Below are 12,184 nucleotides of genomic sequence, written 5' to 3'. Positions count from 1 at the left end.
TACATAAAATTTTTGTGTATAAGTATGGTACTCTAAAAAGAAAACTAGGCTTCTACAGCTCATCTGTTTCTTCCAGCACGTAGAAAATCTAATTGTGTGAAAGAAGTAGAGAAATTGCAAGAAAAACGGGAAAAAAGGAGACTACAACAGCAAGAACTTAGAGAAAAAAGAGCCCAGGTTTGTAACAGAAACATATTTTGTTTATGCACCAACCAAATATTAGACTGTGTCAGTGAAAGTGATTGGCTTATGAAAAAATAATTGAGGCATTCATTTAAAGATTTCAGTATAGTTCCTTAAATTGATATTGAGGAATAATATAAACTCTTGGGGAAATAAGTTATTGTTCCATTTTGAATAGTAAGCCATTGTGTTACAGAATTCTAATGGATGTATAACATCGAGAATAATAGGATTTTGACTTTTTAAAAAGGACTAAAAATACATTCAGAAAAACATCAAGTTAAGGTATATGGTTATACTATCCATTTTATTGTTTTTCCATAGTTAATAAGTTCAGCATATCACAATGAAAGGGTGGAAATTCGTTGTGTGTTGATTTATACTAGATGTTGAGAGTATCTCTGATGTGCCCCTCTTCTCACATTTCCTTTAGATAGTAGCAAAACTTTACTAGCAATGGAAAACTTGCGTAGAAGACTCGTCTTTTATCTCTCTACAGCTCTTCACATATTAGGAATTCTGCTATTGTACAAATAATTCCTCCATTGTGCTTGTATCTATTATATTCTCAGAACTTGTTTCCTATAATAAAATACCAGGATTGTCTCCTTATTTAGGAGTATGTTCAAATGCCCTTAATCATAAAGATGTTGTGTTGTGGAATTGTGGAATCAGTATAATATTCAACCTGAATAAATCAACTTATACCTGAAAGTGACCTGAGAATGACCAGTTGGGTTTTGAAATGAATAATGCTTGTAGCTACTGATACTTAGTACAGATGCCACCTGGTGTTTCCTATGGGTACTTCATAATATTTTTACATCTCTTTGTGACCTCTTCTTTACATTCTGCTTCTCAGTTGACATAGTTGGTGTTATTTCCCAAAAGGTTAATTGAAAGTATGTTACATTAACAGTTTTGAAATGTAGTTGTACTCAAAGCAAGTCTGCATATAGTATTATGGGAAAAAGAACCTGACCTAAAATGTTTAATAATTTATACTCATAGCTAGGAGAGGCTGTTAACTGTTGCAATTTGTATCTTAATCTGAATTTTCTCAGTTTTGAAGCAAAATAGTAAATTGCAGTTAGCATGTAGTAATTTGAATTTTAAAGATTTCAAAAATTATCTTGGCTTTTGATTCCTTTAAATTCTATGTCCTATTGATTTGGGGCTGTATTATACCATGCCTTAGTTTTTTTTAGAGAGTCATTAATAATAGAAAATGAACATAAATGAATCCATAGTTCTACTTTGCTGAAACATTGAATTAGGAATTGGGAAGGAGAATCTGATTAAATGCATTTTTCTAAGAATTTCAGCTTTTCTAGAGTTCTTTATTGATGTTTAGGATGAGCACTGTTTTTGTTTTGCTCAATTTTCTAGGAGAATTAAGGTATACATATAACATATTTGAAATAGGTCAAAGGTGGTTTTAATAAGGAGTATTTTGTTTGGAGTTAACAGAATGCATGTAGACTAACAGAATTGTGTTTTTAATATAAAAGTGATTCCTAGGCATACTATTAATCTTGAACTCTGAAACTATATCACATCTCAGGTTTCAGTTTGGGCTTGGCTGTTACAAATGACACAACCTATTTAATTTTAATTTTCAAACCGTATATAACATAAACGCAACAAATACTACTTTATTGTAATTATAATAAATGATGAATTCTCTGTCTTCTTACAGGATGTTGATGCTACAAACCCAAATTATGAAATTATGTGTATGATCAGAGACTTTAGAGGAAGTTTGGATTATAGACCATTAACAACAGCAGATCCTGTAAGATTCTTTGTTAACAGTTGCTCTGGAACTTTTTATGCTGTAAATAAAAACATGTTTGATACCCCCTAAGTTAATACTGTATTTAGCTCTGTAATTTTTTCCCTCTTTATGGGTGCTCCTTCTCCATATTTTAAGAAGATCAAGAAACCGTTGGGAATTCCCTGGCAGTCCAGTGGTTAGGACTCTGAGCTCTTACTGCCAAAGGCCCGGGTTCAGTCGCTGGTCTGGGAACTAAGATCCCACAAGCCACGTGATGCATCCAAAAAAAGAAAGAAAGAAAGAAAGAAACCACTCACACTTACCCTTATTTTCTCATTATTTCCCATAATTTGATACGTTAGACATGCTCTCACAAAGATAATCCACTTCAAAACAAAGCTTCTGTGTCCTTGGTAGGACAGAGCAACAGTCAAAGATGATGTCAGAAGACCCAGTTTCCTTTCTGACCATCACTTATACTTTTATCTCAATTCCAAGTTTGTTTCCTCTTGGCTTGGGCTGTAGATCCCACCATCATTCCAACTTACTACTAATTTATTTTAAAATAAATGTTACTCTGGCTTTTAACAATAAGTGATGGTTGTTGAGGACTGCTGTAAACCAGAAATCTAGTGCTTGAAGAATGTTCTGTCTTATGCACCTCCTTTCCTATTGAAGAATGGGAATTTATTGGACAGGGAATACTTTTGTGAGTAATTTGTATTTATGAAAAATAATCCATCTGACCTGGTGTATACAGAATGTATTGGGTACACAAAATACATATAATACACTTGTGTTAAGGCAGGTGTATTATATACGATTTAATAGAGTAGTTCATAACATTTGCATCTCATATATTTTACTCCTTGCTACCCTTTCATTTGTTTAACCTACATCTGAGCTCATACTTTATGACAGTGACTGGAAAACTTTTTCTGAAAAGGGCCTGATATTTTTGGCTTTGAACCATATGGTCTTTGTTACAACTCCTCAATTCTGCCTTTGTAGTATGAAAAGCAGCCATAGACAATACATAAATGAATAGGTATGGCTCTTTCAGTAAAACTTTACAAAAGTGGGTAGTGGCTTGGATTAGGCTTTCAGGCCGTACTTTGCCAATTCCTGCTTTGTATTAAATATCATTAGAAGGCAAGTATTGGGAACATTAATTTTATGAAAAAATTTAATGTCTAAGAATTGGCATATTATAAAATTGTTCAAATTATTTTGACCAATAATCTTCTGAGAACTGTGTTTCTTGTCTACAGCTAGTTATCTTTGCCTATAATTTTCCCTATAATCAATCTGAAAATATGCCACTTGGTAGGAAATTTTACTTTTGTTGTATACAGCACATCTTGAAGTGAATAAGGTAGTTTCTTAACATGAACCTATTGCTACTAAGAGTGGTAGTGTCCTCTACAAAGTTATTTCCTAGTGGTTTACCAAATGACAAAATAAGTGAGTTTCCATTTTACTTAGAATTTTTGAAATAGTGTCTGGTGACTATTAAAATTTCTTCAAGCTAATTTGTTTGTTTGTTTGTTTGTTTTTTTAAGAAGATGTTGGGGGTAGGAGTTTATTAATTTATTTATTTTTGTTGTGTTGGGTCTTCGTTTCTGTGCGAGGGCTTTCTCTAGTTGTGGCAAGCGGGAGCCACTCTTCATCGCGGTGCGCGGGCCTCTCACTATCGCGGCCTCTCCTATTGCGGAGCACAGGCTCCAGACGCGCAGGCTCAGCAGTTGTGGCTCACGGGCCTAGTCGCTCCGCGGCATGCGGGATCCTCCCAGAGCAGGGCTTGAACCTGTGTCCCCTGCATTAGCAGGCAGACTCTCAACCACTGCGCCACCAGGGAAGCCCCTAATTTGTTTTTTAAGCTTACTTATCCTATTTATGTTATGCATAAATTTCTAAAGCCTCAGGAGGAAATATTGCATAATTAACTTTTCAGTGTTTTATATACCACTGATAATCACTGGAAAAAAATATTTTATTTCTAGATTGATGAACATAGGATATGTGTTTGTGTAAGAAAACGACCACTCAATAAAAAAGGTATGCTTATTGAGCTCTAATCAAGGGTTGATTTTTGTCCTGTTTGCAATTTATTTTGATAATAGCAGAAATCAAATTGGTTTGGAAGAGTTAAATGTAAATCATTTCATTTGTACATAACCATTATGTAGATTTCTATGGTTAGGTCTGTTGATGTGTTACTGCTCTAAGAATCTTTGCCATTCCTGGCTTTACAGAAATCTTGATTTTTTACTTTGTTGTTGAAATATTCTGTTCACTTGAATGGCATATTTATAGGATATTTATATTTATAGGACTTACTACTTTTATCGAAATTCTTACTACTTAAAATAATTTTTGTGCATTAATTCAAATACTGTGAAAATTACTGGGCACTGATTTTCATTTATTCTTTTAGAAACTCAAATGAAAGATCTTGATGTAATTACAATCCCTAGTAAAGATGTTGTGATGGTACATGAACCAAAACAAAAAGTAGATTTAACAAGGTACCTAGAAAACCAAACATTTCGTTTTGATTATGCCTTTGATGACTCCGCTCCTAATGAAATGGTTTACAGGTAGGTAAATTTGTTTTAAATCAGAATTTTGTTCTTATACTATGTGTTCACCACCAACACTGAAACTTATGTTGATCTTGGCATATCTCTCCAGAGGTGTAATATCCTTTTCTTTCCCCCTGAGTTTAAACAAATAAGAATATTTAATAAACACGATAATGAATTTTAACACTTGTTTTCTTTAATGCTCCCCAAATCAGTTTTCATTAATGATTAACTTTATACACTATATAACACACCATATGTATGGATAAGAAAACATTTTCTGTACCTCTATAGGTGGGATGTGGCTATTTTTTACTTTTTGATCTCTGCATTAGTGAAGAAATTTGAAATAACTGTTACACATCTGTCACTTATTTGTCCAAATCTTTATTTAGCACGTATGGCCACTTAAGGAAAAAAAAGTTCCGTAAATCTACTTGCATTTCCCTAGTTTCATCATTTCTAAGCTTTGGAATAGTTTTAGTACATGAAATTCTTGCATGTTCACATGTTCAACTTACAAACAACTCAAACTTGCATGTATTGTGCGTTGATATCCCATATTTTTATCCAAATTTAGATTTTTTTTTTTTTTTTTGCGGTACGCGGGCCTCTCACTGCTGTGGCCTCTCCCGTCGCGGAGCACAGGCTCCGGACGTGCAGGCCCAGCGGCCATGGCCCACGGGCCCAGCTGCTCCGCGGCATGTGGGATCCTCCAGGACCAGGGCACGAACCTGTGTCCCTTGTATCGGCAGGCGGACTCAAACACTGCACCACCAGGGAAGCCCTAAATTTAGATTTTTATACATAGTTTGTAAACATTTACTTCTCATTATTTAATAGGTCAGTTTTAGCAGCATTGTTATTTCAGTCTATATTAAATTGTCTTGGCAGTTACATGAATGCTATGTTTCATTGCCCTTTTATTTTATAAATTTGACTGGAAAACAGAAAGTTAAAGGGTTAATAAGAATCCTAAGAATTGAAGATGTTATAAATGAGATAAGACCAACTCCACTGGTCTTAAGCCAGTAAACTGGGTGTTCAGCTGTAAAGAAAGAGGACAAAACTAAAGAACATGTGAATGCTAGATAGAGGTATTGTGAAAAATTTGTTTTGAAAGGGAATTATAATTATAAATTGTGTATTTTTTACCTTTTTGAGAACTGAGTCCTGTCCTCCCCCCTCACTCCCTTCTCTGCTTCCATTCCTGTCTCATAAAATATGTCTGTCTGACTTTTATAATCATTTTCAAGAAATCACTATAAATAAAATTATGTTTCTGTGTAGGTGCTAGATTTAGTAAACATTTTGTGTTTCACCCTTATTTATGCTTCTTAATTTTACCAATATTGATTCTCTCCCCTTATCCTTAACTTTTATGGATTGAGAAGTTAGGCTTTTTTTTTTTTTTTTTTTTTTTTTTTGGTCTGATCACTCTTCAGACTCATTTCCAGTTCTTTTTGATTAGAACATTTTTCTGCTCCTTTTATTCTGTACTTTCTCCAGTTGTGCCTTTAAAAAAAAATCAATAGAGCTATATAAAGTGTTCTACATATATTCTTTTGAAGCCTGTGTAAAAAGTAGATTTGTTTTCTATCATGCTTTTAGGGTTCTGCTCAATGAAGTATTTTTTTGTCCCTCCCTACCTTTTTATTTTAACTTCAGCAATGATTATACCAATACATAATATTTGGGCATCCTTTTCCTGAATCAAGACTATCAACTCAGAATTCATTGTCTTATAAGCATAATTTTTATTTACTTACTCACATTCAAGGAAATTTTACCACTTTTATACTTGTTTAGATAATGTTTTCGTACTTTTTTTCCCCTCTAGCTTTTCTGTATTGAGATTACCACTCTTTTTTTTTTTTTTTTTGCGGTACGCGGGCCTCTCACTGTTGTGGCCTCTCCCGTTGCGGAGCACAGGCTCCGGACGCGCAGGCTCAGCAGCCATGGCTCACGGGCCTAGCCGCTCCGCGGCATCTGCGATCTTCCCTGACCAGGGCACGAACCCGTGTCGCCTGCATCCCGTGTCGCCTGCATCGGCAGGCGGACTCTGAACCACTGCACCACTAGGGAAGCCCGAGATTACCACTCTTGATTCTGTTTTTGTTGAAACCTTTGATACTTTTTTTGGGTTGGGTTGGGGTTTTTGGTTTTGGTTTTCATATCTGTCCTACTTGTCTGGCTGATATTACCATATTTTGTTGTTATTTTTTAAAACTTTCCTACTGTCTTCTATATATTATGTCTTTAGCTCAGTTACTATCAGGTTTTTTTCCCTGTCCATTATTATTGTGGCCCTTGTTTATTTTGGAATTACTGCTTGAAAATATGCTTTAAAGAGCTTTAAGCAAAAAAAAAAAAAAAAAAAAAACAAAAAAAAAAAAAACAAGGGCTTCCCTGGTGGCGCAGTGGTTGAGAGTCCGCCTGCCGATGCAGGGGACACGGGTTCGTGCCCCGGTCTGGGAAGATCCCACATGCCGCGGAGCGGCTGGGCCCGTGAACCATGGCTGCTGAGCCTGCGCGTCCGGAGCCTGTGCTTCGCAATGGGAGAGGCCACAACAGTGAGAGGCCCACATACCACAAACAAAAAAAAAAAAAAAAAAAAAAAAAAAAACAAAGAGCTTTAAGCAATTCTAGGACATGGGTATTTAAAATTTTAAATCAGTAGGGTCAATTGTGGCCTCGCAGTTGATCCCACTGATTTGTTAAAAATCTTGGTATAGGTTTGCTTATAATAACACTTGATATTAGTTTTATTGCTTATTTGTTTAATTTAAATATTAACTGTACGTTCTGACTGGTACATTTTATTTTTAAGGTTTACAGCTAGACCACTAGTGGAAACTATATTTGAAAGGGGAATGGCTACATGCTTTGCTTATGGGCAGACTGGAAGTGGAAAGACTCATGTAAGTAATTCATTACAGTTACATCCTGGTATGAAGCCAGTTTATTTTCCTTGTAGCTTAATTCTAAGACCTAAATTCTATATTCTTTTTAACATATAGACAATGGGAGGTGACTTTTCAGGAAAGAACCAAGACTGTTCTAAAGGAATTTATGCATTAGCAGGTAACTCCCCTTTTTGCATATTATTTATAATATTCTTCTTGAATATTATTCAGGTGGCTTGGAAATAAGATTTGGAAGTACTGCCCAGAATTTTAAGGGTAACTAATGCTATACTTACTATATATTACATCAGTTTTAGATTAGCAGACTGTTTTGAAAAGAACTGTGCTTTGGGGGCAAAAATCTTGATTATGTTTGTGTTGTAATCTGGCACATTGTTGGAGCTTAGCGTTTGTTGTTGAATAACTGCTTTGTGAAAAGTTTCCATTTGGTATGATTATGAAAGTAACCTTATTATGACCGCCTATAATTTTATGCTATTTATAAAGATAAGTAGTAGCATTCTATTCTTGAATATGAAGGAGAGTGGCCTCTAAACTTTAAATGTAGAAAAACTATTACTACTGGGGTTTTTTTGGAAAATTAATATCCACTTTAATCTTCATTTTTCTTATTGATACTATCATTCTAGGTAAACATTAGTTGATTTAAATTGCTTTTTAAAAACAATATTTGTTGCATCTTAATAAATTTTCTCCATATGAAATTGTTGACAGCTCGAGATGTTTTTTTAATGCTAAAGAAGCCAAACTATAAGAAGTTAGAACTTCAAGTGTATGCAACCTTTTTTGAAATTTATAGTGGTAAGGTAAGTGGAAACTTAAAAAAAATTTTTTTTTTTTTTAGTTTTTAAAATTATGGTTAAAAAATGCATAACATAAAATTTACCATTCTAACCATTTTTAAGCATAGAAGTTCAGCAACATTCACATTGTTGGGCAGTCATTGCCACCACATAATTGTTATATGTATTTGGAATATTATGTTAAAGTTCTGTGATGAGATTTTTAAAAATTCCCTTTGAAATCCTTTAACTTCAGTATCGATCATTATTATTCTAATAACATTATTACTAGAATTCTCTGAAATAATTTTCGGACTCTGAATGACTCATTTTTATAGAACTATTCTTTTTTTATTTTTAAAGCTAGCTTTCTTTTTTTTTTTTTTTTAGGTTTTTGACTTGCTAAACAGGAAAACAAAATTAAGAGTGCTCGAAGATGGAAAACAGCAGGTTCAAGTGGTGGGATTACAGGAACGGGAGGTCAAATGTGTGGAAGATGTACTGAAACTCATTGACATAGGCAACAGTTGCAGGTAGCTCTCATTTTAATTAAGAAAGCAAAACAGTTTCATGATCAGTTTTAGATACTTTGGGTATAACAAAAGCAAAGCAAGGATGTTATTCAACGCATTTTGGATGTAAAAATCATTATTCATAAAAACTTTTGAAGTATGTCAGATTAAGTTGTATTAATCTGGTTATGTTTGTGTTGTTAATTCAAAATGTCTTTTTTGTATTTAAATAATAAAAACTGAATAGTTTTTTCTTTTTTTAATGAAAATATTGTGGTTTGCACATATAAATTGAACTTTTTACATATCAGATTGTTCTTAATTACATTGTAGAACATCCGGTCAAACATCTGCAAATGCACATTCATCTCGGAGCCATGCAGTGTTTCAGATTATTCTTAGAAGGAAAGGAAAACTACATGGCAAATTTTCTCTCATCGATTTGGCTGGAAATGAAAGAGGAGCTGATACTTCCAGTGCAGACAGGCAAACTAGGCTTGAAGGTGCTGAAATCAATAAAAGCCTTTTAGCACTCAAGGTAAATAAAGTGCATTTAATTGTGAAAAGTCTTTTACTTTTGACTTCATTTTTGTTTCCTCAGTTACAAAATTATAGTATTTGTTTTTTCTAATAAGTAAGAGAGGTATCAAAATTTAGTTGTTTATGTTTGCAGTTATAGATTTATATTGTACCCAGAAATTTTCTTTACACATATTATTTATTCTTTTTAAGGTAGATAAAGATCTGTTAGTTAGCAGGCCAATTCCAACGCTGCTTACGGAGATACCAGAGGGCCTTAATCATTAATCAGTCTTTTTTTCTTGAAGGAGGGCAAGGAACCACAAAACTGAGCTAAGGAAGTTTCTCAGAAAAATGTGGAATGGCTTTCAAAAAGTTAGGCTACTATTATATATCTTCCTTGACCAGCAAAGCAAAGAAAGCATTCTGTTTTTTTCTTTTGTAGTACCACTTTAAAAGTTTAACTTTTTACAGTTATCCTACTGCCTGTTACTTCTAAACACTAATCATAGTCTCCAGAAGAATCTTTTGGAATTAATAAAGTAGTCTTTTGGATTGGGGTTTTTTTTGTTTTCCAAATTTCATTTTCTTGAATTAGGATTTATGGGAGCATTTCTACTATGCTGTAAATCTCTTAATAGAATTTTCAGAACTGATCAGATCTTAAATGTTAGGGTTATGGTAAGAGATGTTTTAAATATGTTCATTAAGATTACTCTATAAGAAGTAAAATCTGTGAAATTTGCTTTCTTAATTTTCAGGAGTGCATCAGAGCCTTAGGTAGAAATAAACCTCATACTCCTTTCCGAGCAAGTAAACTCACTCAGGTGTTAAGAGATTCATTCATAGGTGAAAACTCTCGTACCTGCATGGTAAGTTTGTTTGTTTGTTTGTTTTGTTTTAATCTTAAATGAATAATTATGTAGTCTATATGGGAAAATTATAAAATACATTAATGACAGTCATTTAAAGTCTATTGTGAGAGATACAGTGATACTTGAAAATGTGGTCCCTGCCAGTCTGATAGGATTATATTGTAGTTATAATGCATTCTACTAATTCCAACATCTGAGTCTTCTTGAGATTGGTTTTCATTGATTTCTGTTTTCCTTGCATATTGGTCATAATTTTCTGTTTCTTCATATATCTAGAATTTTGGATTATATAATTTTCATTATGAATGAATATTTTATGGACACTCTGGATTCTGTTATGTTCTTCTGAAGATTATTGATTTTGTTATTGTTGTTGTTATTTTAGCTGAACTCCAAACTCTTGTCTTCCCAGCTGTGGGCATCAACTGACCTTGAAATCTCTGTTTAGCTCTTTTAGACTTAGCTATGTTTCTTGCAGTCAACCTTGTGTTCAGGGGTCAGCCAGAGATTTGGGTAGTATAAATATATATGTAGAATATGAGTTTCTTCCTCTGTGGTTATTTCTCTTCTGGGACAAACTTCACTTCCCAGCTGCTATGGTGCCTACCTCCAAACTCCATCCTTTAGTTTAACCAGTGAAACTCCAGATTTCTATTGAAGTTTTAGTTGTCCTGTGTGACAGCAGCAGAGTTCGCCCTTAGGCAAAAAAAGTTATCCAAAGTAGGGGCGGACAGTCACTCAATGTTACTCCCTTCTAGGTGTTGACCTCCATTTTCTGCCTGATATTTGATCAGTTTGTGGTGCCGTCAGAGTTGTTTATATTTTAACTGGAGTTTATAATTATTCTTTGATTATGGGTATGAGATAGTGAATTATCTTGGAACTAAGGTATCATTAATAACTCTTTTTTTAGATGACCATATTAAAATTAGACCTGACTGAGCCATATGTCAGTATTACTTGTCATCATTTATAATATTTTCTTTACCTTTGCATTTTTCCCCCATAGATTGCCACAATCTCTCCAGGCATGGCATCCTGTGAAAATACTCTCAATACGTTAAGATATGCAAATAGGTATGAGAAATAGTTATTTGTTTTGAAATTTGAAGGGAATAGAACAATATATGGTTTGATTTAATATCTGATAGGGTAAATCTTACTGCATTGCTCTTTACATTTTCAAAAAATTTTTGCATGTTATTCATTGAAATGATATCTAGAATCATTTTGTCATATTCTAAAAATAATTGGAAATGTGTAATTTGGGAAGACATATTTTTAGTAGAATAGGTCTTATAATCATAGAACATGATTGTATTTTTCCATTAACCAAGTTATATTTCATAATATTTTACTATATTTAAATCATGAAAATTCTTATTATATTAAGACTCAAAAGTAAGTGAGTATCAGGAGCTAGTCCATATTTCTTAAATTGTTTTGCATATGGTGAAAATTATTTCTGATAATCTTAAATATTATACATGGGGAAGCTAGGGTTTAAATAGTGATAGCACAGTTCTTTCTGGTGTTCTGTATGGGTTACATTTTATTATTTATGGCAATAGTGTTACAAACCTTAATAGACAATTGCATTATTACAAATGGGAGGACAAAAAGCATTACACATTATTAAAGCAGTTTATTCCTTATAGTCACAAAATGCCCTTGGAATTTTGGATTGTAATAGGCATGTTTATATTTGTTGCAGAAATTTCCCATTGCTCTTGTTTTGAATGACTGTATATATAGTTTTAAATTTGTATTATCACATATTGCATTTGTGATTTTAACCTAGAGATAAAATTCCTCTTTGTATTCCATTTCTAGTGTGGAGAATCTCTTAATTTTGCTAAACATGAGTATTTGTACTATTTTTTTGTTTTAATCACTATGGAAATTTTATTTTTAATCTTTCATTAAAGTATGAAATACATATGCATACAGAAAAGTACCCAAAACACAAGTGAATAATTTAATGAATATTTACAAAGTGAAAATTCCTGTCATCAGACCGGGAA

General features: G+C 33.4%; 1 protein-coding gene across 2 annotated transcripts in view; it reads left to right on the top strand.

The window, feature by feature from the left end:
• KIF2A (kinesin family member 2A) overlaps positions 1-12,184 on the top strand; it is a 70,666-nt gene that overhangs the window by 44,876 nt on the left and 13,606 nt on the right. For both annotated transcript variants that reach the window (XM_082624145.1, XM_082624144.1), the window contains exons 6-16: positions 77-177; positions 1,883-1,978; positions 3,964-4,018; positions 4,398-4,560; positions 7,376-7,466; positions 7,566-7,629; positions 8,187-8,278; positions 8,645-8,787; positions 9,100-9,304; positions 10,047-10,157; positions 11,170-11,237. In XM_082624145.1, the coding sequence (XP_082480271.1) occupies positions 77-177; positions 1,883-1,978; positions 3,964-4,018; positions 4,398-4,560; positions 7,376-7,466; positions 7,566-7,629; positions 8,187-8,278; positions 8,645-8,787; positions 9,100-9,304; positions 10,047-10,157; positions 11,170-11,237 (1,189 nt within the window). The remainder of the gene's footprint in view (positions 1-76; positions 178-1,882; positions 1,979-3,963; positions 4,019-4,397; positions 4,561-7,375; positions 7,467-7,565; positions 7,630-8,186; positions 8,279-8,644; positions 8,788-9,099; positions 9,305-10,046; positions 10,158-11,169; positions 11,238-12,184) is intronic.

Source organism: Mesoplodon mirus, assembly GCF_964341445.2.
Source record: "Mesoplodon mirus genome assembly, chromosome: 5".
NCBI classification, from domain to species: Eukaryota; Metazoa; Chordata; class Mammalia; order Artiodactyla; family Ziphiidae; genus Mesoplodon; species Mesoplodon mirus.
This window is presented reverse-complemented; position numbering and strand designations above follow the sequence as displayed.